A 27412-nucleotide genomic window follows, 5' to 3' on the forward strand; every position below is an offset into this window, starting at 1 on the left:
TTTATTTTCCATTATTCTTGCATTGTTCATGTACTTTGCAGATACAAATTCAATTACTGGTTATTGTGTCAGTCTATCAGTAGAACAGTATGGTTCATTGATGTGACATTAATTAGCTAGGAATCATTAGACATTTTCATAATAATCAGAAAATTCTAAGTTCATAAAACTCACTGGGAAGAAAGTATGTATATAAATAAGCTTATAGTTTTTTAAACTGCTACATTTCGATTGACTTAAAAATAGCCAACACTTTATATACACATCAAATAATCAATATCTAGCAATAAAACAATCTATGAGATTACTTAAAAACTCTGAAATTGAACAAAAAAATTCACAATCAGTATATTCAAATTATTATTATTTAGACTTAAACAAACATTATCATATACTTAGCATTGATATGAAAGCTTTTGCATATGTGTAATGAGCAGAAGTACACAAGCCATAATTTCCCACACAGGGTGATAACCCATACCAGGGGCATCTCGTGCACAAAACCCATAAAAGTGCCTCTTGTGCAAGTTACTTCCCGTATTTCTCGGGCTTATATGGGGGTCTCAGGATGATACCTGTAGCCAATATGAAAAAGGCCATGTATTAATAATCTATATGTTAACATATAAACATATCTCACATGTAGTGCAAAGGTCTTTGTTTCACCAACTGATTAGTTTGGATCAGTTTACAGTATGATTACCAGTGAGATATCCACCAGATATCAAAGGACAACAACTTTAGGATAATGAACAGCCCTCAACAAGGAATAAAAACCATACCATATAATAAGCTATAAAAGGTCCTGTAATAAAAAAATCTGAAGCTGTTTAAAAGAGAAAACCAACGATATGATTTTTCTCAAAACAGCAAATAATGAAAAATCTATTAATGCATCCAGCACTTAATTAATGACAACCAGTGAATACCAGGCTCCTGAGTTTGTCTTATCTATTGCTTAGTGGTCCATTAATTTTCATCTTGATTTAAAGTCTGGTTTCATATATACAATCAATAGGGATTTATATTTTTTTCATTTTTTTTTTTAATAGTTCTTGTGTTGGGATGTTACTTCAATTTCTTAGATATTACAAAGCCCCAGCTAACATTTTAACCCTGCCACAATTTGTATGTGTCCCTAGTTAGGAGGCTGTATTTCAGTCAATGATTGTGTCTGTATATAATATCAAATATTTTTATATTCTATTGTTATTATAGAACATGTGCGCTGATCTGTACGAGAGCTATTTACCTGACTGAAATATAAAACATCACAGGATCAGTCGCTGAATAACATCAGATCTAAAAAGGCAATCTAATAACAACAAGTAACAATACATAAAAAACACACATATCATTAAGTTCTGTAAATAGTTTTTGTGAATATGCAACATTCCGGTGGAGGATTTCTTTTCAACATTTTAATTTTAAAATAACGTTAACATTTTTAAAAACTAGCTAATCTGTAAAGGGAACTGTATCTGTAATATATATTCTGCCAATGTAGGCACACCTCTTCCGAGTATTGGTTTTTCACATCATGAATAAAAATATATCTTCCACCAATATCACTATACACTATTTACATTGTTCATCATATTCTTGACGATAAAAATACCCTTTACACAATCTGTAAAGGGTGTGTCTTACGCTGGAGGGATCTACATAAAGAAGGTGTGAGTAATCTCTCCATGTAATCGAATTTTATGGTGATATGTACACTGCTAAAAATTAAGAAAGGATTGTGTGCTCCTCAATGCGGGAGAAAGATAGATAGAGTTTTAAAGTTCCGGATTTTATACCGACAATGGTTTTTTATCTTACAATTTGCATTCCAAAATGGCGACGATTTGTTAACGGTAGTTGCGAAAATCAAATAGATGTTATTATCAGATTTTGATGGTTTTTATACTTTTACAATCAATTAATATGACGAGTAAGTCAAAATCAAACATCCAGACCATTTTATCTGATAACCTTTAGTTCTTGTATCTTTGTTTCTTACACAAGTGCCCAAAAAATGGCAAAATCGTCTGCTTCGTTGTCTTAACAACTATGACAACATTTTTATTTAACCATTTTGTTTCGAAACTCATTATTTTTTTTACATATTTATATAAAATTTCAATAAAGGATATTCCTTTGGATGAAATATATATCTATTTAGTCGACAATAGAAGTGGTTAATCATTGGAAAGGGAAATCACCTCACAGTTCCAAATTTTACCCCATTTTTTTTTTAATCCCAAACTGTATATATAACTTCTTCTGCTAATTAATTCTCATTTGTTTAACATTTACATGTCAATGGCATATGCACAGCAGCATGTATTCTTCAATACTGAATCATTATTGAATCACAACAAAAGAGATATCATTCTGTATTCTGATATCATAAGAAGTACATGAAGTAAGAAGCTTATTTAAAGGTGTCAAATTTTACAATTTATTCTCTTAAAGAAGCTATTTTTGTAAATAAACATAAAATCTTCATAAACAAATATAATGATTCAATAGGCCAAAAAATCATAAGACACATTTTGTGTGATGAGTTCCAGCAGACTTGATTTTAAGTGGATTTGCACTACTACAATGTACTAATAAATTTGAGAATGGAGTCTAGCTACATTGTACTATCATGACAATCAAACAAAAACAACACATGTAGTATGTTCTATTCTATAAAATGTCTATTAAATTGAATTTTACATTACATTGTTTAAACAGGTTAAATGAGAGAGAAAAATGGAGGAGCATCCATTTGATCTTCAAGCTTACGAACCACCACTTTCCCTGTGGAGTTTAGTGGAACAGCATGTCAGTCCGTATGAACAGACAGAAATCAAAAATATGTTAGGAGAATCATTGGTGGATCAGAGTTTAGAACTACATGCAGAGGTAATATGATGTCCTGTAATTTGTAAAGCAAAGAATGGGATTTGCTCATTGTTGAAGGCTGTACGGTGACCTATAGTTGTTAATGTCTGTGTCATTTTGGTTTCTTGTGGAAGTTGTCTCATTGGCAATCATACCACATCTTCTTTTTTATATTAAATAACATTATCAGTGAATCAGGGTTTAAGCTCGGATTTTGAGGCCTTTAGTCACTGTTGCAAGAGTCAAATTATGACACCTGTCTTGACCATTGATCAGCTCGGGATCATAAACTTGTCATAAACTTGTTACCATGTAAAATTTCATACAATTTAATTTTAACTATCACAAATTTAAGCAACAAAATTGATCGGAAATACCATTTGGAAAATGGTTCATAAATAACTGATAGTACTTGAAATTGTCAGACAACCTAATAGTGCTAAAACAAAATGACACAAGACAATCACAGGAAACAACCAGTTGCTTTAAAAACAAATTAATACAGCCATTTGTCCGGTAACATTATGTTAGAACTGAGGTTTGTACATGGATACTATTTTTCAGATTGATACCTTGTTAGAAATATGGCGAGATTACAGATATGAAACTGATGATATGCAGCCAGCTAAAATTCTCCCAGAACCCCCAGGGCTTCGTGGTAGACTGATACAAGAAATACAATTTTTTGTTGATAATGTGAAAGAAAAAGCACAAAATCAAGGAATGTAAGTAAAAATATTGGAATAATTAACAATTTCAGGGGTTAATTCTTAATTCTATTGGATAAACTGATATGGAAACAATTGATGGAGAACATTTTGCATAAAACACAGAAGAACTTCTTGTTTAAAAGATTCTCTACATTTCTAGCTTTCACATGTTTTATAAATGTTTGAAAATAACAAAATCTGAGGTCCAATGATATTTATGATAGACATGAAGGTATATGATGTCTGTAAGGTACAATCAATGATAATAATGATTAATTTTTATATTCATTAGTAAATGATTTGTTAATTTCAATATTTATGTTCATGTACTGCTGGGTGCACTTTATTCGTAAGCTCAACTCATTTGTGCAGGACACTAAGGACTTATCCTCTTCTCAGTCAAACCTATAGACCTTTAAAATTTGCTTCTTTTCAAACAAGCACATCAGAGTAAGAATGATATGTGAAAAGAGTTATATCTTTCTACACATTATTACCTTTTTACCTTGTTAGACAGCTGGTTAATAATATCACACAACATGTCTGTCAAGTACAAATCATGGTTTATATCTTAGTAACATGTTATTATTCAGATATGCATGTGATACTTGCCACTGGACACAAAAAAACTTATATAATATGGATACAGTTAATACTCAAACTATGAAAACATGAGTGACAACAAAACTCAGTATTTTTCTGGAATGTAAGGAATTGTTACTTTCATTGTACTTAAAAATAAGGCGATTTAGTATGATTGACAATTAGACAACTATCCACCAAATGATGTATGCTCTCACATTTCATTTGGATGGCATTCTGCACAAACTAATAAGGAAAACACTGATCATTATAAAATTCTGTTTTCAAATTTATTTCAGGAATCCTGACAGGGTGTTGAACACAAAATATAATATGGATGTGATTGATTATGCATTAGATAGTGCAAGTAAGTCCATGTAATTGATGATGTAATAAATTGCTCAAGTTAGTATTTAAGCAAATGTATAAATCATTTAAAATCACATTATTATAAAAACAATATTACTGAAAAGAAAATTGAATGAAATTTTTCCAAAATTCTATGATCATATAAACATAACTTGTGTATAGAAAATGAACATATCACTATTTTGATCAGTATATTTGAAATAGATTTTAAACTAAATTTTCTATAATATGTAGTGTATATATTCTGCTATATGATTAACAACAGTTCAAGCACAAAATAAAAGTAAATGTGTTGCAAAATTTTATTTTAAAAAGATGCTTTGTGACTGTGCTTTTGTAAACATAAACTTTAATACTGTAGGACCTGGAACAGGAAGGCCTGGCTCTGCACGACCATGTTCAGCATTTTCTAGAGAAGGAAGAGATACACCTATGATAACTAGTCCTACCGGTAGTGATAGGTATATTATATAATATATCATTATAATTGACTATATGTTTATAATATATATACCCTTCCTTTGGAATTTTTAAATCTTAAAGTTTTCCGTGATTGGCAACTCTAAAATTGGTTGATTGAATAATTGATTGGCATATTACACCACTTTAAACACTATTGGCTTTGTGGCAGTCAATTTTTATTGATGGAAGAAGCCCAGAGAGAACCACCGACCATCAGTAGGAAAACTGATAATCTTAGTCAAATCATACACCTGCCACATGCTAGATTCAGATACACATGGCATGCCAAGTACTTTAAACTTACAACCTCAGTGTTGAGAGGCTAGTGATACAGTCACTAGACTACTAGACCACTTGACCGCTGAGGCCCCTGCAGCTTAAAAAGATTCTGGTAACTAATAAATATGTAAAACAAGTAAGATTGTACAATTTTTTGAATACCTTTCATTATTATAATTGTTAATGATATATCTTATATATATCAGGGATCTCCATGGATGAAAATTGAACCATGGAGGAACTTTCACCATTACAAACTGTGTCTACGCTGTACAGTGTAGCATCATCGGAAGTATTTTATCCCTCCATACAAGGAATGGTGAACATGCTATATAAATTCATTGCTTATTTAAATTATGTTTATTTGAATTTTCATTATAGAATTAGAAGTTTCAATATTTTCATTTATTGCCGTTTTTAACCATTCAAATGCCAAGTCCTCATGGTCCCCCCTTAGTCGAGAATGACCAAAAGCTGTCATGAAGGTCCCCATGTAGATTTCTTGTGTTTTTGGTAATAGTTATGGCGGTTAAAAAACATATGATGTGCCATCATGTGGAGCTTGTTTTTCATGGACACTGAACCCATTACCGGTATGGCTGATTTGCAGCAACAACAAAACGATTCGTACGGGTTATGATAAAGGTTAAAGAGATTTGTAAAGCAAACGTTGACAAATGAAGAGGTTTTTAATGACTTTATCTGGCAAATTGATGCTGTGCAACATGCATCTTTCGAGTCTGAATATAAACCGGAAACGCTGATGTATCAATTTGATTGTAACATACAAAATGAATTCGGAATAACGATACGATATTTCTTTACAGGAAATATTTAAGTTGTTACTTTTAAACTTTTAACGTAATTTTTAATTATCGTTACAGCAGTACTCGAGTTATTTGCGATGAAATAATATTTACTGTTTTCCGTCTTATTTTGTACTTCTTAAAAAGGGGGATGCTGATTGCGTAAGTGAAAATAAAGCACGTGTTCGACTTGTTAAACTATTTTCTTTGTAACTGGATTATTAATTAATTTATTTAATCTAAATTATCATAATCATTTGCTGAAACTTAGTTGATTAATTCGACAATTGGTCGTCTATCCTCAGATATTATTCTCCTGTCTGGTTTGTTGATCTACCTGTCCAAGCTCAGGTACAAGTGATTAGCGATCTTAACCCTCAGGCGTTAGAACTGTATTGGATTATAACATAAAAAGCCTAAGGGTTATGCAATTACATGCATTTGATTATAATTGATAAAAAAAATGGCGTCGGGCTACAAAAAACGATGAAGTTTTGAACGATGGCGGAAGACAGTTTAACGATGGCGCAAGGCAATTTAACGATGGCGCGAGTCATTTGACGATGGCGCAAGACATTTGAACGATGGAGGGGCGCCATCGTTAAACAGGCCATGGAGATCCCTGTATATGAATGAACAAAAGTAGGTCAAAATAAATACACCAATATATTTCCTGTTTTTATTTCTTTTCAGAGCCTCTTTTGCATCTACTCTAAGTGAAGAAATAGAATCAATGAATGATAAATTGAATTATCTGAAGTTTGATGAATGTGTCCAACATTTAAGGTACTAATATTCAGTATGCTATATGCATTCGAGAAAGTCTTTATATATAAATATTCTTAAAGCAGTACAATTTTGAAATACATGTATCTTCATGAAAGGTTTCTCTGACTTTGATTAGGATCTATCTGCCTTTAGTTATGATAAATCCTGATTAACAGGATTATCTACACTCAATAAACTAAGAGAGATATGATTAGCTATGTCAGTTAGACAGCTAAGAGGTCAGCATAAAGTCTACAACAATAGACACTACAATGTTTAAAGCTTTAATTGTCTTGTAAAAGTTGTTGTTTTGGTCTTTTGTGGATAGTTGTCTCATTGGCAATCATACCACATATTCTTTTTTATATTCTAACTTATTATTAACAGCAAGTATAAAAATAAACTATGCAACCAAGCCATGTTCTAAAAAAAAAAGCAAAATACATGTATTAAGATATGACATTACTTATTAGACAATCCCTAACAAAGATTAACACTTTTCAACATCTTTAAAAATAAATGGATATGATTATCCACCAGTGACTAAATGATGAGAATGTTAAGAACCATAGGTCACCAAACAGCCTTTACCACATCTTCTTATTTTCACATTGAACAATGAGTTAAACCAATACTATTGTATTAGTTAGCTGCATATAGAAACCTGTATGTTGTTGTTTATTAAAACTCTTTTGAATTCATTGCCATAATTTTTCTGCATCTTTATTAAAAATTATTTCCATATTGTTTATGCATTCTCTTGTTGATTTCAGATCAACGTTAGAAGAGGAAAATGAGATATTGTTAAGAGATATAAGATTCTTATATGAATGTATTGATGATGAGGCAGAATTCAGGGCAGAAAAACAGGGTACAGTGTCCAGAGAACCTACTATATTAGGTTAGTAATAAAAAAAAACTGGGTGCCGTGTCCAGGGAACTTACAATATTAGGTTTGTAATAAAGAACAGGGTACAGTGTCCAGAGAACCTACTATATTAGGTTAGTAATAAAAAAAACTGGGTGCCGTGTCCAGGGAACTTACAATATTAGGTTTGTAATAAAGAACAGGGTACAGTGTCCAGAGAACCTACTATATTAGGTTAGTAATAAAAAAAAATGGGTGCCGTGTCCAGGGAACTTACAATATTAGGTTTGTAATAAAGAACAGGGTACAGTGTCAAGAGAACCTACTATATTAGGTTAGTAATAAAAAAATTGGGTGCCGTGTCCAGGGAACTTACAATATTAGGTTTGTAATAAAGAACAGGGTACAGTGTCCAGAGAACCTACTATATTAGGTTAGTAATAAAAAAAACTGGGTGCCGCGTCCAGGGAACTTACAATATTAGGTTTGTAATAAAGAACAGGGTACAGTGTCCAGAGAACCTACTATATTAGGTTAGTAATAAAAAAAAACTGGGTGCCGTGTCCAGAGAACTTACAATATTAGGTTTGTAATAAAGAACAGGGTACAGTGTCCAGAGAACCTACTATATTAGGTTAGCATTAATTTTAAGTCTTTAAAACCAAGGGTAAGGAAACATTCATATTTGCCAGACTTTATGATTTGAAATCCAAAATGACTCAATTAAAATTCCTAATTTTTTTAATTTACCAATGTTTTCTAGACATTTTAAATGCAGTATTTTCAGTAATTGTTTTTTATAAAATTGCTGCATTATCTTGATTAAAATGCTTTCCTCTTAAAAAAAAAACTGTGAATCACTATTGTATGATAATTAACAGAATTTCTGAGTAACTATTTTATTGACAATAATGATGTAGTTTATCAAGTTCAAATGATTTATATTATTAAGTAACTTTCAGCAAAGGCTATCCATACTTCAAAATTAATTTAGACTATTACTAAAAACAGTTGATAAAGAACAAAATAATACTTTTGAATACTTAAATTTGTTTGTAGATTTGCAACAAGAAAGATCCAAGATGGAAAAAGAACTGCTGAACAACACTGTAGTCTCAGTATCTAAGAAGAGTACAGGACCTCGAAATATGGCTTCAATAAAGTGAGTAAATATGTTGGGGATCACCACAAGTTATTTAAGGGGGTAGTCATCCACCCTTGAACTTCCAGCATTATTAAAAAAAAATATCAGTTTGACCTTAGATTAAAAAATTATCCGACTTGTCTGACTGGAAAGTAATGCATTATCAGCAAATGTTTTTGTGTCATTAAATCATGTAAATTAAGATACATTGATTTTTCAACATGCATTTGTAAGTATTGAAAAAGGGTTATAAAAAAATAATTTAGGAGTTAAAATAATTATTCAATAGATTCATTCTTGAAAAAAATTCTGTGGTTATGCTGTAAAAAATGAAACATACTCAACTAATACAGCAAAGTCAATTTATTTTATTTTACTCCTTCTCTAAAAAAATTTTACAATTGTGATGAATTGATTTTGATGTAGAACAATATGTCTAACACAAAAAGCTTCATGAAGGGAGTATTGTCATGTCTGCATGGTAACACTTTCACCAAAAGATCTTGTCCACATTGTGGACACCTTTTCTGTGTCAAAACAATGATGAAATAGCACAAATTTAATGGTGTAAAATATTCTGTAGGTTTAATATTAAAGGAAATATGAAGTATTAAAATGTCAATAAAAAAGCAACCCAAATAACATACAAACATCTAAACTATGGAGGACTTTTTCATAGATGTAAAAACAGAGTATTAAACATTGTTACTTTTATAATTTGCTTTAATTTTTTTCTTCAGGAAACTTGGACCTATTGAATCTCCAAAAATAAGAATAAGAAACATAGATAGCCCACCTGTTCCAATAATAACCAGAGATTGTGAATCACCTAAAAATCCTCAAGAACCAAAAGCTGCTAGTTCACCAAGACAAGGTTCCCCAACTGTATTGTCTTCCACTTCTAAAAATAGACCTTTAAAGGCATCACATGATATAAAACTTGTTAGTCAGTCACCTGATAATTCTACTTCACCTGGTGATAGACTCAAATCTGGTTCAGGTAACCAGGTAAGAGGAAGACGTACGGTTATGACAATGAAGGAAGGGATAAATGGAGCACAGATTGTGACTTTAGGTATGCCATCAGATCAGGGTATTACACATGTACCTACTCCACCTCCTCATTTAGAGAGGCCACGTTCTGCACAGAGATTTAGAAAAATGGTGATGGACTGTCGAGACACGTGACAGAAAAGTTGTGTTTAATTTTTATAAAATGTGATTTATTCCTAAAAGAAGTCTGTGATAATGACACATATTGAAGTGTGTGATAATGGTCACACATTGCAGTTGGCATTTTGGACTTAACAAAGTCAAACTTCCACAAATTCGGGAGAAGAAAGAACATCTTTCTAGTGCATGTCATTCATTGGAGAAGTTATCAAAGTGTGTGCTATGGTGTTGCCAGTATTATTATTTGATTTAATGAAACATGCATTTGCTGATATTTTAATGAGCTTGACAACATCCTAAAATCCTTAATCTTCTTCTTGCCTGTGTTTGAAGAAAGTTGCACACAAAGTGTTTATTTCTTATTCATTTGTCATATTGAAGTGTGTATTTCATTATTTTATCATTGAGTGCTGTTGTTATATTGAGTTGTTAAGAAATGCCTTGTTTTATATTTCTGTGTAGCTGACAACAGTGACTGCTGAATAATTGTAATTTATTTATATGTATTAAATTGTGCACATTGTACACTGTTCAGAATGAGTGCTAATAAAATTGATTGTGTTTCCTTTTGTTCTAATGACCTAAGCTAGAAGATAGATCTGAAATCTCCTATCCAGTGACAATCTTGATGATATTTGGTCCATTTCTTTACCAATATGGGATGACGGTAGGTATAGATTGCTGCATGGTATCCCATGAATTATAATGAATCCAAAATAGTTGCTGTAAACTCCTTGTTTCCACACCCAGTAGTTATAAATCTGAAATGTCAGTCTATTTGCAGATGTCTCAGACATCTACCTGTTTTGTTTATACCAGTTAGAAAAGGTGCAAAGAAAATATTTTATATTTCAGTTTTCAAAATATGTCATATATTGCGTTTAAAGTAGATATAGGAAGATGCAGTATTAGTGCCAATGAGACAACTCGCCATCCAAGTCACAATTTTTAAAAATAAACCATTATAGGTCAAGGTACAGTCTTCAACATGGAGTCTAGGCTCACATTAAATCTGCAGAGGAGGTCTTCTTTTGGATACACAAATTTTACAATGAAACATTACTCACTGATATTTAAACTATTCGGTATACTTTCAGTTTTAGGTGTTAGTATAACTGTGAAACGCAGAACATCCATTGGATCTTAGTTGATAGATTAAGAAAATGTCTAAATTATGTAAACCCATGCAAAAAGGTAACCAACGTAAAATAAGAATGCCGTTTATATTAAAATCTAGAGGCCCCAATGAGTTTTTATACGACCACAAAATTTGAAAAATTTTCGTCATATATTGCTATCACGTTGGCCTCATCTTCGTTGTCCGAATACTTTTAGTTTTCGCACTCTAACGTAAGTAAAAGTGAATAGAAATCTATGAAATTTTAACACAAGGTTTATGACCACAAAAGGAAGGTTGGGATTGATTTTGGGAGTTTTGGTTCTAACAGTTTAGGAATTAGGGGCCAAAAAGGGGTCCAAATAGTCATTTTTGTGGTTAAAGTTTTTTAAATTTAAATAACTTTCTTAAACTATACTGGATTTTTACCAAATATGGACAGAAGCTTGTTTGTGAACATAAGATAGTATCCAGAAGTAAATTTTGTAAAACAAATAAATCCATTTTTTCCGTATTTTACTTTTAAATGGACCTAGATTTTCTTCCAGTTAAACATACATACATGTACAGTCTGCAGTTGTTTTAACTTGACCTCCACCTCATTTCATGGATCAGTGAACAAGGTTTAGTTTACTTGGTTAGGTCCATATCTCAGATACTATAAGCAATAGGTCTAGTATACTTGGTGTATGGAATGATTGTAAGGTGTACATGTCCAACTAGCTGACCTTGACCTCATTTTCATGGTAAAGATTTTGAGTTTTGATCTTTTTTTCTAATACTAATGCATGCAATTATTTAGGTCAACTGTATTTGGTGTTTGGAAACAAATTTATGATGTGCAAAAAAATACATGTCAGTCTTGTGAATTTTGTTTGACCTTTACCATATTTTCACAGTTCATTGCTCAGTTTTTGTGTTTTGGTCAGTTTTTTCTTAACTATAAGCAATAGGTAAATATATTTGTTGTATGAAGGATTGTAAGTTGTATATATCTGTCTGTCTGGTAGGTATCATCTGACCTTGACCTCGTTTTCATGATTCATTGGTCATTGTTATGTTTTTGTGGTTAAGTTTGTTTATTAGATACTATAAGCAATACCTCAACTATGTTTTAGGCATAGATTGATTGTAAGGTGAACGTTTCTCTCCGGCATTGTTCATTTGACCTTGACCTCATTTTCATGGTTCATTGGTCAAAGTTTAGTTTTCTTGGTTAAGTCTTATTTCTTACAAGCTATAAGGAATAGGTCAACTATATTTGATGTATTGAATGATTGTAAGGTGCACATGCATTTTTTGTTTGGTTTATCTGACCTTGACCTCATTTACTTGTATCATTTAGTTTATGTGATACTTGTAGTAAAGCTTTGACTATCAACATAAAGTTAATTAGTAAAGAAGGCGATACATTTCAGTGTGTGCACTCTTGTTTCTCTGGTCTGGTTATTATTTCCTCAAGTATTGTTGACGATATATGTCGAGAGTCGAGTAGATCATATACATAAGAAGATGTGGTATCAGACAATCCTCTATCATTCTTGATCCTGCTTAGCATATAATGTTTTTGTTTTCCTTTCCTACATTTTTCAAGGCTTTGAACCATCTCATTGATACCCTCAGGTGTTCGATCTAGGTAGTTGTGCACATATCTTTTCTAAAATGTCTGCTCTTGATCTTATTTTGTTTGTTGGAACCCTTACTGTGCATACAAATTCCGCTGCAGGGTTCACCAACGATACATTTTCCGCTGCCTTTTAATGTTATGTGCCGCCTATGCGATATATCTGCAGATAAATTCTAAGGTCCTGTATCCTTTGTCGATGTGTCTATCCCTTGTTAAGTGGTTACTGATTTGCCGCAGTATACTCCTGTGTAATTTTCTGGCTTCAACTGTATCTACAAGTATTAAAATTGAGAAAGGGAATGGTGAATGTGACAAAGCGACAACAACCCGACCATAGAGCAGACAACAGCCGAAGACCACCAATAGCGAGAATTCCCGCACCCGTAGGTGTCCTTCAGCTGGCCCCTAAAACATATGTATACTAGTACAGTGATAATGGACGTCATACTAAACTCCGAATTATACGCAAGAAACTAAAATTAAAAATCATACAAGACTTACAAAGGCCAGAGGCTCCTGACTTGGGACAGGCGCAAAATTGCAACGCATAACAAAACGCACATTAAACTTCAGTTCAAGAGAAGTCCGAGTCCGATGTCAAAAGATGTAACAAAAGAAAATAAATAAAATGACAATAATAAGACTACTAGCAGTCAACTGACATGCCAGCTCCACCCCTCAATTTAACTGATTGAAATTGTATGACCGTTGAGTTAGTACGCTGATGTATCACTGGTATTTTTTTCTGTGATATTCTTATAACAAGCGGCATTTCGAAACGTATTTGTTATTTGTTTTCCTAATCTTCCAATGATTTTAAATAAAGGCAACAGTAGTATATCTACTTGACAGTTTCGTTTTGATTTCGGTTCGGAAGATCGCAAGAGTAGTATTGTGCAATATTGCTATTACGGATTCTGTTTGATAGTTTGATAGTTTATTAGAGAAAACTCAGCCGTAACAGGAGCATATTTATATACACAATATTAATTACAACATAGTTCATAATACAAACAGAATACATTTTTAAATTATACATCTTCAAAAATAAGTTTGTGCTTATTACAGACAAGCATCTTTTCTACCTTTTGAATAAAAATTGACAGCTTAGACAGCACATTACTATTACTATATTTAAGCATGCAAAGTACTTTTTTTTCATTTGGATATTTTAAATAATATGGAGGTATGAACTTCCCCCTTAAATCCTTAACTTCACAGTTGGTACATTTACATATATAGTGGTATACATCTCCAAGACCAGCTTTACAGAGTGGACAAATCCTCTCATTTCGTGGTACATTTCTCCATCTTCCTGTTTCGATCGGAAACTTTGTATTACATACCCTTAATTTACATATGTTTACTCTATGACCCGTCTTAATTTTAACAGATATGGTTCCAAGCAAAACTCTCCTTTAAAGTGTAGATAAAATTCCCCCCTTGATGAATTGTTTATATCTGAGAACCATTTTTGAATAAACTGGTCCTGGAGACGCTGCCTTACATTAATTTTAATATAATTATAATCAACTTGCTCCGGAAATTATATAGTTCACAAAAGCCACAATCATTAAACACAGATTTTACATAGTTAAACCACTTAAAATTACAACCTTCATGCTCATGCATGTACCAAAGTAACTTATAAAGTGTCGAAGTGGTCAATTATGTTTCTATATACAATATGTTCTTAAACCCTTGTATGTATGAAAGATACTAATCTGTAAGAAGATGCTAGTGCTTTTCATTTTTTTCAGTGGAACTTCATGTGCTCTCTCCAACATTGTGGGACTTCGCCAGTGTTCAGGGATGTGTAAAACCTGGTCTGTAACAACAGGGACAACTTGGTTTGCTGCTGATTTTAGTAAAGATGGTATTGTATCTGGGCCACCTAGTGTCTCTATGTGTGGTTTAAGATTTCTCTTTTAACACTTTGGCTGGCATTCTAAATGGTCAATTTCAGTCTTGGTCATTACTTAAAAACAAAACGCATTCTAAATGGTCAATTTCAGTCTTGGTCATTACTTAAAAACAAAACCTTGATAAGTTCCAAACGGAGGGGATATTTGCAAAACAAATATTAGAATTAGCACTAATGCATATGGAGTCCACAAAGTGTTAAAAGAGAAATCTTAAACCACACATAGAGACACTAGGTGGCCCAGATACAATACCATCTTTACTAAAATCAGCAGCAAACCAAGTTGTTGTCACTTTGAAGAAATCACATTCTTTTTTTTAAACGGTGACATTTCTGACTATTTTTGGTGTATGCATGGCCTGACTTTCTTTATGTTGTCTGTATAACCCAGAGCTGACTTCTTCCATAGTTCCATTTACTTTTTATTCATTTGCCTGATTTCCTTTGTGCTTCTTGTTTTGTTCTCTTATACCTATCCGTGTCTCTTTTCTTTTTCTACCCAAGACGAGCACTTCGTCTGCAAAAGATTCATTGATGGCTCCCGAATCTAAACAGTAAGAAACTTAAATCAAATACAAAGTTGAAGAGCATTAAAAAAATAAAAATTCCGAAAAAGTTGTGACCAAAACTACTTAAATCATCAGAGATACCAGCTCCTAACTATGCCCGAAGCGCGTTTCATCTACATCAGTAGTGATCTTCTCCAATCAAACTAGTTTGACAGCCAAATTATTGTTCATTTAAAAGATGAGGTGTTCTACAGGAATAGCAGACTCTATGATAGAGTAAACAAGAGCATCTGTTCGGAGCAGTTAAAGTAACAGAAATACACTTAGTTAACACTACATATGTATAATTAAGTAAGGAGGTGTGTGATCTATACACCATAGATCAAATGGCGTGGATATAGGCAACTACATGTAAGACCAACGCCAAACAAAACTCATACCGTATAGGTATTTATAAAATCACCTGAAATACTTATAATTATTCGTTTGGCAAGCAAACATGATACTGTCAAGACGTAAGCAAAATCAACCACATTAAATGAACATAGTTGTTAATTTCTGTGTCATTTTGGTCTCTTGTAGACAGTTGTCTCATTGGCAATCATACCACATCTTCTTTTTTATATGATAAAGTGCAATGAAATGAGCATGCAAACGTTTTCGTGAAAGAGTAGAAAGAAGCAAAGTATGACATATTGGAAATTACGACGACAGAAAAAGAAAAAGGATAATTCTTCTGCAAAATTAGAACACCTCCGGCGGTAGTAAAAATGAACGAAATCGTCTGGAACGGGTACGTACACGATAATATGATTATTTCATCTTTAAGAACACACTGTTACCACCAGAGACATGAACACAATTGAAAATCCTTTTCTAAAAAGTGCAACGTATAACAAACGTTTTATAAGCGAATAAGGAATGAATAAGTAACAGGGTATCAGTCGAGCGCTGAAACGTCTACATACGCACTTATAGGGGTATATCACCTCTAAGAACCCAAATCTACCACCAGAGACAAGAAAACAATTGAAAATCTTTGTTTTTTGGTTTTCTCATTGGCAATCATACCACAACTTCTTTGTTTACAAGCGCTAAAAGGGGGATTTAACCCCTTCGAACCAAGAACCATCTTCAAACACACGTATATAAAGCAGTTAAAAGGTACAACGTATACAAATCAAATAAGGAACAAATAAGTATCGAACATAAATTAACAGGATCGGTTTAGCACAAACACGTATGAATAGGTCATAAAAGGTCATTTTACCTCAACCAAGGATTTGTATAGTTAGAACTAACTATACAAATCCTTGCCTCAACAAATTTGGAACTATTACCAGAGATAAGAATATAAACAATTAAAAAGAAGGGAAGAAGATTAAAAATCGAATAAGTAACGAATAAGGAATAAGTAACCAATAGGTAACGAATAAGGAAAAAGGAACCAGATGGACGTAGCTTTATACGACCGCAGAGGTTGAACCCTGAACGGTTGGGGCAAGTATGGACAACATTCAAGCTGGATTCAGCTCTAAATTTGGATTGTGATTAAATAGTTGACACAGAATAGGTTTCTGACACAGAATGAATGTGGTCTAATGAACTTAAAATTTTTGTTTTGCCTTTGAGCAATTGACTATGCTGTTGAATATTAATCCTCTCAAAAAAATGTTTGAAGAAATTTTCTTTTTATTTATGAAATCTGAAATGAGAAAAATTGACGCCCCCCCCCCCCCCCCCCCCTTAAATTTTTCAATTCCTTTTCTTTATTCCTAAACCGATCTCAATTCAAATTTCCAATGGAGTTTGAAACAATAATTACTCATTAAAATACATCATAAAATATTAAAATGTAAAAAAAGTGCTTGTTATCACTGAATGGTAAAGATTGTTTTAATTTATCAGTTGGTAGTAAAAGTGAATATATATTGTTGATTGTATAAAACAATGATTTAAGTTGATTCAACTACTATTCTGGACAAAGAAAGATAACTCCAATTGAAATTTCTTGCTATTGCACAATATTGTGCAATTAGATATTTCTTGCTATTGCACAATACTGTGGCATGGAAAATACTTGCTATTGCACAATACTGTGCAATTGAAGATTTCTTGCTATTGCGCAATACTGTGCAATTGAGAATGTCTTGCTATTGCACAATACTGTGCAATTGAAGATTTCTTGCTATTGCGCAATACTGTGCAATTGAAAATTTCTTGCTATTGCACAATACTTAATATAATAATTTTGGATCCTGATTTCGACCAACTTGAAAACTAGGCCCATAATCAAAAATCTAAGTACATGTTTGGATTCAGCATACCAAAGAACCCCAAGAATTCATTTTTTGTTAAAATCAAACTAAGTTTAATTTTGGACCCTTTGGACTTTAATGTAGACCAATTTGAAAACAGGACCAAAAATTAAGAAATCTGCACACACAGTTAGATTTGGCATATCAAAGAATCCCCTTTTTTTCAATTTTTGATGAAATCAAACAAAGTTTAATTTTGGAAGTTTAATTTTGGACCCTTTGGACCTTAATGTAGACCAATTTGAAAACGGAACCAAAAATTAAGAATCTACGTACACAGTTAGATTCGGCATATCAAAAAACCCCAATTATTCAATTTTAAATAATATCAAACCAAGTTTAATTTTGGACCCTTTGTGCCCCTTATTCCTATACTGTTGGGACCAAATCTCCTAAAATCAATACCAACCTTCCTTCTTTGATCATAAACCTTGTGTTTAAATTTCATAGATTTCTATTCACTTTTACTAAAGTTAGAGTGCGAAAACTAAAAGTATTCGGACGACGACGACGACGACGCAGACGACGACGCCAACGTGATAGCACTATGCGACGATTTTTTTTTCAATTTTTGCGGTCGAATAAAAAGGAATAAGTAACCAACTTGACGTCCATTAATCGTTTGTTGATGTGGTTCACAAATGTTTCTCTTTTGTATGCCCAATTTATGGTATTATGTATTAAGGTCTGTGCGTCCGTTCGTCCCGCTTCAGGTGAACGTTTTTGGTCGAGGTAGTTTTTGAAGAAGTTGAAGTCCAATCAACTTGAAACTTAGTACACATGTTCCCCATGATATGATCTTTCTAATTTTAATGTCAAATTTGAGATTCCCCCATTTTGACGGTCCATTGAACATAGAAAATGATTGTGTGAATAGGGCATCCATGTACTGGGGACACATTCTTGTTTATATATAGACTAGACCGTTGGGTGTCCTTTTCAAACTGTCATTTTGTGTTCCTTTATATCTTGCTGTTCGATTTGAACCGATGTTCCTTTTTGAAAGTCGTACTTTGATCTATTATGGTTCATTTTTTCACATTGTGAATTCGACGGAGTGTAGTCTCATTGACACTCATACCATATGTTCTATTTCCTATTAAGGTGGCTCACCCCAATAGTGACCCCCGGTAGATTTTTTTTATTTTCACTTATATTGTAAGTCGGTGAGTTTTCTGAATTTCTGTCGATATATATTCGTAACTATATCCTACTATCATGACTATAACGCAAATAAATTACTTTGGTCATCTCCTAGTAACTTCGATTTCAACCGGAGTAACTCTGATTAAAAGTATGCATGTTGTCTAATAGACTAAACTGATCTAATGATAACAAAAAAGGATTGACAAAAAAATCTTAATAAAAAGACAACAACTGTGTAAAAAGGGCAAGCAGAGATCAAATACTGGATAAATTTACAACAATCAATGACATGTTCACAATGCGCAAAATTGTTTGTCTCTGAAAAACGACCATCTTTTGTCATAAATCTTTTCTATTCGTTCCCTTGTTCTTCCATAACTCCATGCACAGTATTTAACGCCTCTGTAAAATTCCTGAGTCCAGTTGCTGCACCGTGGCCAATCTGCTCTTTTGATGAGAGCGTATCGTCGAACGTAGAGATTATCTAAGTGCCCTTCTTCTGCCAGAAGGATGACAGTCATTGTTGACATACGTTCACTGACAATCAATGTGTGAAGTTTAGGACAATGTCTAACTAAAGACAACACAGAGGAATCACAGCGGTCGTGAAATGCCCTAGAACCACGTACGAATACCTTTTGAGCAAATATTTCAAGTGTTGATTGGTAGTTGTATATGACAGAGGTCATTAAGAGTTCTGTAATTCTATGCGTTGGAGTTGCTAGAACGATCTTATATACAGGTGCGTGTGGCTGTAGCAACAATTCATCTTTTGTCCTGCCTCTTATTTCAAGCGACACTTTCAAATGTGGTGCCATTTCTCTGACCAATCTCCAAGCATCTGCAGAAACAGGTAAAGCATCACATGTATACCTATCTTGAACAAGTTGAAGCTCAGTTAAAACAGTCCCTGCCAGTAAAAGCACAACTTCGTCATCTACATTATGAGGCCCCAAAACTAATGTCTGTAAATTCTCAAAACAATTGACTATTGCTGTCAAAGGGTACGGACTGCTACTAAAATCTAAGATTTCCAGACGTATGATAGATTTTGAGCATTGATTACTGACCGACTCAAGAACCCCATCAAGGTCGTCGTTTGCCAACATGAGCTGATTAACTGTAAAGTACTTAACACCCTGAAGAGCTTCCATCAAAGATTTCAGACCTTCAAGCATCTTTCCTCCTGTGCCGTGAATCTGTCGTCCACTTATATCAAAACTTTCGCATGCAAATATGAAATGAAATGTCTTTAACAAAGGCATCGGATAGTCTTCATAAAACGACAAAAATGCCTGTAGAATTCTGAGAAACTCGTACACGTTGAAGTAGTCAATTGATGGCATGATATTCATCTTCTTGAAATATCTTCCGACTTGATAAAGACACATCTGAGTTTTTCTAGGACACAATTCTCGTTGGATACCTTTAAAGAAGTTAAACCTTCTCCTTGTCAAAGATTTTTTCTCTAAGACAAAAGTTTCCCATACTCTCGGTGAGTAAAACGCAGCATACCACGTGGAGCATACTTGTGATGCTAAATGTCTTTGTTTTGGAGTTAGATAACTATATATTTCCTCAAACATTATTTCAGGCAAATCCTCCCAACCAGGTTGGTTTTGACCATTTAGGGCCATTTTCCTGTAAAAATAAGCAAAACTATTTTAGTCTCCATTTATTCGTTTTCTCAATTCATTAATGTGTTGAAATATTTGTTAATTTATATATGAATATGATAGCGACACTAAGCTACAACTTTTATTTTTCTAAAACCAGTTTTTGGCATGATGCCACAGGCACGTGTCTCAGAATTTGTGTCCGTATATTCCTTATTACATGTTATATTATACAATTATAGCCTTTGTATGAGGTCGATGCAAGGATATATCGACCTGAAAGAAGTATATCGACTGAGGACGAAGTCCGAAGTCGATATACTTCTTTAGGTCGATATATCCTGTATCGACCTCATACAAAGGCTATAATTGTTATTTTATTAATTCACACATATTATCTTGATGGTAGTATATTAATTGATTCTTTGACTTGTTTACCAAATATGTTCTTTTCTTAATATTTGAAAATTCTTTTAAGATGTACGATGTAATATTTGTTTTGGCCATATTGAACGAAATATGTGATGGTTATTTATTTCAACATAAAAAATATCATGAAATATAAAAGTTATTTCATAAATATTATGAAACAATTCAAATACAATTGAAACATTTAACTATTGTTCTTTTTAGACTAAACAATTTAACAATGAATAAATTTCTGAAACACTTTTTTTCATTAATTCTTCTGAATGAAATTGTAATTGACAGTTATATTTGAACAGTTATTGAATACTGGAGCTGGCATAGCTTTCTGGTTCATATTAGCAGCATTAACTGAGTTCGACTGTTTTGGTATACATCTTGGAACTTCTAGAGATTTCAATAAATCATCCATACCATCATCCATACCATCATCAGCTGCCATTTCAGGAATGATATCATTCATGAGGTTTTGAGTTTGCGAGTCAGACAATGGCTGTAAATTGAAAGAGCCAAATGAGGTAGTTGATATCGCCTCAGTTTCTACAGTCATACTAGTTTGTGAAAGACACAAAAAATCAATATTTGAAGACAAAGCGGCTGGTTTCGAAACTGTTGATGTTTTGCATAGTGTTTTTTCACTTAATTTGTCTGACATTATTTTTTTGGTTTTTTCACATGTTTTACCACTATATGTTTTTAAAGATGCCTCCGATTTATGACCAGTGACACTCATAATGTGTCTACTGGGAATTTGTGCCTCATCTAAAATGTGGACAGTTGTAGCCCTGCATGAGTGGTTTGTATACTCCTTTGACAGGTTGGCTGCCTTGCTTATCTCGTTCATATATACGCCCAGTTTGTTGTGTCCAAGGGGAATGTTGTCATAATGTATCCCATCTTTAGCTGTTAACTTTGGCTGTTGAAAAAGTTTATTACATTTTGGATTCAGACGGCGTATATATTTTACAAACGACCTTACTGGACATCGGTCACTACCTGAAAAGAATATTGTCTATATTGAGAAACAAATATGAGATATGCATATGATATATATTGAAACAGAAAAATTAGTAAGAAATGACATATATATATAGGACTTGAGAGAAAAGACAAGATTGTACATTTTTTTTGTTTGGGTCTTTTTTTATCTTTTTTTCCATATTAATTATCTTCAGTTCTTGTGTGCAAATATCTTTAAAAATGTATTTTTTTTTTAATATATTTTTTTTTTCATAATTTTATACATTTGTAAATATAGGAGAAATGGTGAGTAGTGAACCTGCACTTACAAGATTTTTTTTTTATTCAATTGGAGGGATAAACAAAACTTCCCATCCCAACTAAGACGAGAAGGGTCACCCAACATTAGTCCCCCTGGATTTATTGACAGCCTTTATCTTAAAGACTAGAATAATTTCCTGATATAATAAAAATCTTAAAAAACTTTTGGAGGTCATCAGATAATGCCCGCCTTATAATCTTATTAATTTTGACATTAATATTTATTTTACCTTTGATTTCATACATCCTCCCATCGGATGACTTTTCACTATCTGTCTGATGATTTTTGGTTAGTTCATCATGGGTTTTATAAACATAAAGTGTACCCTCTGGATCTGGCTGTACTGCAAAGTCCTGTCTTGTTAAGGTTGCCAGGTTCTCCCTGCCTCTACGTCCAAAATGAATCATTATGTCCACAAATACCTGAAATTACAGAATATTGTATGTACTTCAATATTAATAAAATACATGTGATACAAAATTTAATTGTAATTTTCATATTGTTATATAAAACATTCACAAGAAAATTATACCGGTTACAGGTCCATTTGATTAATTCTAAATTTTAACGGTCCATGCATTGAGTTAATTTCAAATGTAAAATTCACCTGTTCATACTTTTGTATCAAATATTTTACAAATTTTAAATGAAATGTAACTTTTTAAATACTTGCGAGAAATAGTGCACTGTACGAGGAATGTATATACAGTACAACTACAAGAGAGACAAGTCGTGTCAATTAATGAACTTAGGACATGTACATTGTAGGATCAGGATCAGGGAGATATCTCTTTTTTATTATGTTATAGTTACCTTGTACTGGAGCATTTTTGGACTTTCCAAATCTTTACAGAAAAACATGTACATTTTTTCCATATCAGCATCAGCAATTGCTGGATAGTGCTCCACAGCTGCCAGACCAAGTCTTTTTAGCTCCTTTGTCATACATTGGAATGCTTTTTTGGACTTCTTGAAATTGTCACCTTTGAGAATGTCAACATCCCTTGTTTTAGATAAGTGCCGTTGCAAGCCTTGGCGATAAGACTGCATGGTCGTCTTCTTATACATCTCCCCATTTTTGTTCTTTTTCCTAGTCATTACATATTATATTATTATTACAGTCTTTTATGAAGCCAAGAAGTAATTTTGAGAATACGTCATTAAGTATATTGGTTTTCAGATTTCTATAATTAGATTTTTAAAAATAACCGTGCAATATGCTTTTTGCCGGTCAATATGCTTTTTGCTATACGCCGTTTTCTCTCTACCTTCGAAAATATAGTTTAACATGTGACTATGCCTAAACGAATCAAATTTGTTAAATAATACGAATTAATAATATTAATGTATATAGGGAAACAATCTGAGACAAGTCCCTGTGCATAATACGGGTTATTTTCTTCTCATATATTTTATGATTGTATGATACTAAACTCCCAAGTCAGGAATATGACAGTTGTTGTGCATTTGGTTGACGTATTTTATCATTCGATTTTGCCATTCCATTGTGGACTTTCTGTTTTGAATTTACCTCGGAATTCATTATATTTGTGACTTTACCTTCTCCAAATGGGAGGGATTGTGCTTGGTTTTCATATAATCTTTCAATCAGTTACATTGAGGTCTGGAGCTGCCATGTCAGTACCTGCTTGCAGTCCTATGTTAATTTATGTCATTGTCATTTTGTTAAGTGTCATTTGTTTCCTATTCTGACATCGGACTCAGATTTTTTTAACTGATTTTTACTGTGTGTGTTGATGTCTGTGTGTTTCTTTATTTTATTCTTGCGATTGGCAAGAGTTATTTTTGCCTCTCCCTTGTCACTCTGGCATTTGTTATCGTTGTATGGTTTTTTTTTGTTTTTTTCGGAGTTTAGTATGACGTCCATTTTTGATGAACTAGTATACTAGTATACTAGGTAAGGGATTGTCTCGCTGTGTTGAAGACCCAAGCATTGGTGGCCTTGGTCTGTTTTTTTGCTGTTTGATGGGGATATCCCTTTGTCCCCGTTTCCATTGTCGATTTTATTTTATTTGTAGTAACACGCCAAGCAATACATGGGCGAGATTTGTATGGCCTCGCAACGCAGTTGTCGGTGCCATATAGTTTTACCCTTGTCCGTAATTCCGACATTCCGTCATTCCGCAACAAACTATTATACGGAGTTTTTTTCTCAACACCTTCAGATATTGGGCTTATATTTGGTATGTGAGTGAACCATGATGAGTTGTAGATCAAATTTTAGTTGCCCGCTCCACTAATTTTTACCGAAATTGCGGGCTTTGGACTTTGATAATTTGTTAAAAGTCATAGTTTTACGCAGGTTTTTTCTAAACGCCTTCAGATATTGGGCTGATTTTTTGGTATGTAAGTTTAATAACCATGACGAGTTACAAATCAAGTTTAAGTTTTTTTTCGTTCCGCTAATTTTTACCGAAATTATGGGATTTGGACTTTGATAAATTGTTGAAAATCATAGTTATACGGACTTATTATTTTAACGCTTTCAGATATTGGGATGATTTTTTGCATGTGAGTTACTATTAAAGATGAGTTACAGATCAAGTAAAAGTTTTGTTCTGCTAGGCTAACTTTTGCCGAAATTACCGGATACGGACTTTGATAAAATTGTTGAAAATCACAGTTATACGGACTTTTTATCTAAACGCTTTCCGATACATGTATTGGGCTGTTATTTGGTATGTGAGTTTTCCATGATGAGTTACAGATCAAGTTTTAAGTTTCGTTCTGCTCGGCTAACTTTTGCTGTAATTTGGGGCTTTGGACTTTTATAAATATTTGAAAATCACAGTTTTACGGACTTTTTTTCTGAATGCTTTCAGATATTGGGCGGATGTTTTGTATGTGAGCTAACCATGATGAGTTACAGATCAAGTTTATGTTTCGTTCCGCTCAGCTAATTATTGTTGCCAAAATTAAGGGTTTACAACTTTTAAAATTGTTGAAAATCACAGTTATGCAGACTTATTTCTATACGCCTCTAGATTTTGAGCTGAATTTTGATATGTGAGACTACCATCATGTTTGTGTCCACATGTGTTATTGATTTTGCAGACTTTTCAAATTTTTGAGACGGGGCCATTCGTGTCGCTTTGACAAATCTTGTTTTTTTTTAATATAAAGCTATAAATGTGAATGGCTATCGGAGATATATATTCAAGTCTCTGATTATATCATGGAAGTAAAATGAAATGTAATATTTCCATAATTATATCACTGATGTCTTAAGCATCTCAACTATTTAGGTACACATGTATTATATATCAGTACTGTATTTATATCTGATGTAAAATCACAGTCGGTAATACTTCAGATACTTCATTTGTCCAATCATTTTATCTCTTCATCTTACCATGATTCTAATGGCATTATGTGCTACTAATCCGATTATTTTGACATACATGACATATGGACATAATTAACAATATGTAAACAGGTTGCATACATCGGAAAGATCATAACAATCCGTTTTATTTCAGTAAATAATGTGTTCGCCGAAGACAAGATATGGTTATATGGTTATACTAGATTTGATATGCAATTGTGGTGCAAACAAAAATAAATGTGTGTGTGTAATTGTAATGCGATCGCAGTGTTTACATAATGTCACTGAGTATGCAGCCGTATAAAATGTTACCCCTAGTTTTTGGTAGGGTTCGTGTTGCTTATTCTTTAATTTTCTATGCTGTGTTGTGTGTACTATTGTTTGCCTGTTTGTCTTTTTCATTTTTAGCCTGTAATGGCGTTGTCAGTTTATTCTCGATTTATGAGGCTGACTGTCCCTCTGGTATCTTCCGTCCCTCTGGTATCTTCCGTCCCTCTTTTAGACACGGATTTTCTATGCTGTGTTGTGTGTACTATTGTTTGCCTGTTTGTCTTTTTCATTTTAAGCCTGTAATGGCGTTGTCAGTTAATTTTCGACTTATGAGGTTGACTGTCCCTCTGGTATCTTCCGTCCCTCTTTTAGACACGGATTTCTAAATTGTTAACCTAACACAAATCCAAATGTCGTGATACTGTCATGACTGTATAAAGACTATAAAAAAGTCTTAAAGTACAAATTGCGGCAACTCTTTCTTACCTTTTTGTTTCGTCTTTGTTTCCTATAAGAATGATGGTTTATGATTGTTTACATATGATGACTAAGAGACATTAACAGACAAGAAGCCAATTATTTCTACGTCTTTCAGGCACTATTCCAACTTGTAATTTATGCATAATTAGTTATGATTACATCAGTTGCTAGTTTTGGTTCATATCTATTGACAGTTTATTGACATACACTTTCTATATGTCTACCAGTGTGTGATTGCCAACAGCACACATGCATGCACACGAACGTGTAATATGAATAAACATACTCCCACTATAGATAAAATTTGGAAGATAACGCGAATCTGTTCATTGCTTGATTAATTATAAGAGCAAAAACCTGAGTTGAAGTATAGATATAAAATCTATTGTTCATAATACTTCCATGGTTCAAGTATTTTTTTGTTTTGAAATTTCCACAAAATAGAAAAGAGAAACGGTCTTACCTGACTTGCATCTTTGCATCAGCAACACAAACTAAAGGGAGGGTATAATTAGACAGATACCAAACGTAATCTGATACACGGGTTATATATAATACACATATTGAGATGACTGTGCAATCTGGTTTACCTTCAGCTGCATGTGTTTGCATGTAAATTTTGTAGGCTGCAATATATCAGTCTGTTATTGTACGATTCAATGCTATACAAACCGTGCTCCCTAGGCTATTGTTTTTTTTTACTAATACACTGCAAACTTTCATAATCACCTACGGGTAGCCATTGGAAATGGGGGAAGGGGGCATTCTTTAAGCCTGCACTGTTTTAGTAGTCCTTGATACACGCAATAATAGTTCAAGCCAACGAAACAAAAAGTCAAAAGACATGTAGAGGTCAATATACGATCTTTAACAAGAGTCAAAAATCCAAAGCCTGTAGCTGTACAATTATCTGAATAGACGTGATTTTGAAACAGTAGTGACTTTTTAAGAACTACCATCCTTGCCGCCAAATTCCCTAAACGACAAAAGACAAAAACTGTATAAAAAAAGTCGGCCAGATTTCATTTCTTACGATTAGTTACCAACATAAAGGCAATGCTCAGACAGTTGTAAATAACCAGAGACATATAATACAATTTACATATGTCTCTGATATAACTGAGGTAAAATTCCGAGTCCTTTTCGATATCTTTTTTTTAAATGGTTAGTGAAAATCTGACACTTTCATGTGTATATGTATATTTAAAAAATAAGTGATTTTCAGTACATTCAATCAGAGACATGTATACTAAATAGATGTATCTATATGTCTCTGATTCAATACTTATATATTTGTACATTATAACACAATG

At 33.1% G+C, this 27412-nt stretch overlaps 3 protein-coding genes across 5 annotated transcripts; 1 reads left to right on the plus strand and 2 right to left on the minus strand.

Moving 5' to 3' along the window:
• Positions 1–1803: 1803 nt before the first annotated feature.
• LOC134714076 (uncharacterized) lies at positions 1804–10601 on the plus strand. 2 transcript variants are annotated; one of them, XM_063575334.1, is made up of 9 exons: positions 1804–1882; positions 2728–2898; positions 3442–3602; positions 4469–4536; positions 4900–4999; positions 6779–6871; positions 7627–7754; positions 8781–8883; positions 9606–10601. In XM_063575334.1, the coding sequence occupies exons 2-9, from the start codon at positions 2746–2748 to the stop codon at positions 10051–10053; spliced, it is 1254 nt and encodes a 417-aa protein (XP_063431404.1). In that variant the 5' UTR covers positions 1804–1882; positions 2728–2745; the 3' UTR covers positions 10054–10601. The 2 variants fall into 2 exon arrangements, with proteins under 2 accessions (XP_063431404.1, XP_063431397.1); XM_063575327.1 differs by having other exon boundaries at positions 1809–1936.
• Positions 10602–18878: 8277 nt separating this feature from the next.
• On the minus strand, positions 18879–26676 carry LOC134714094 (uncharacterized). 2 transcript variants are annotated; one of them, XM_063575343.1, is made up of 2 exons: positions 26563–26676; positions 18879–20320 (listed from the first exon to the last, which is right to left on the minus strand). In XM_063575343.1, exons 1-2 carry the CDS (start codon positions 26571–26573, stop codon positions 18973–18975), a joined length of 1359 nt encoding a protein of 452 aa, XP_063431413.1. In that variant the 5' UTR covers positions 26574–26676; the 3' UTR covers positions 18879–18972. The 2 variants fall into 2 exon arrangements, with proteins under 2 accessions (XP_063431413.1, XP_063431419.1); XM_063575349.1 differs by lacking the exon at positions 26563–26676 and adding an exon at positions 26106–26330.
• Positions 20642–23080, minus strand: LOC134706501 (uncharacterized). The gene is made up of 3 exons (XM_063565504.1): positions 22817–23080; positions 22233–22425; positions 20642–21717 (listed from the first exon to the last, which is right to left on the minus strand). The coding sequence occupies exons 1-3, from the start codon at positions 23069–23071 to the stop codon at positions 20975–20977; spliced, it is 1191 nt and encodes a 396-aa protein (XP_063421574.1). The 5' UTR covers positions 23072–23080; the 3' UTR covers positions 20642–20974.
• Positions 26677–27412: the final 736 nt, after the last annotated feature.

The sequence above is a fragment of the Mytilus trossulus genome, chromosome 1 (genome assembly GCF_036588685.1).
Source record: "Mytilus trossulus isolate FHL-02 chromosome 1, PNRI_Mtr1.1.1.hap1, whole genome shotgun sequence".
Taxonomy (NCBI): domain Eukaryota; kingdom Metazoa; phylum Mollusca; class Bivalvia; order Mytilida; family Mytilidae; genus Mytilus; species Mytilus trossulus.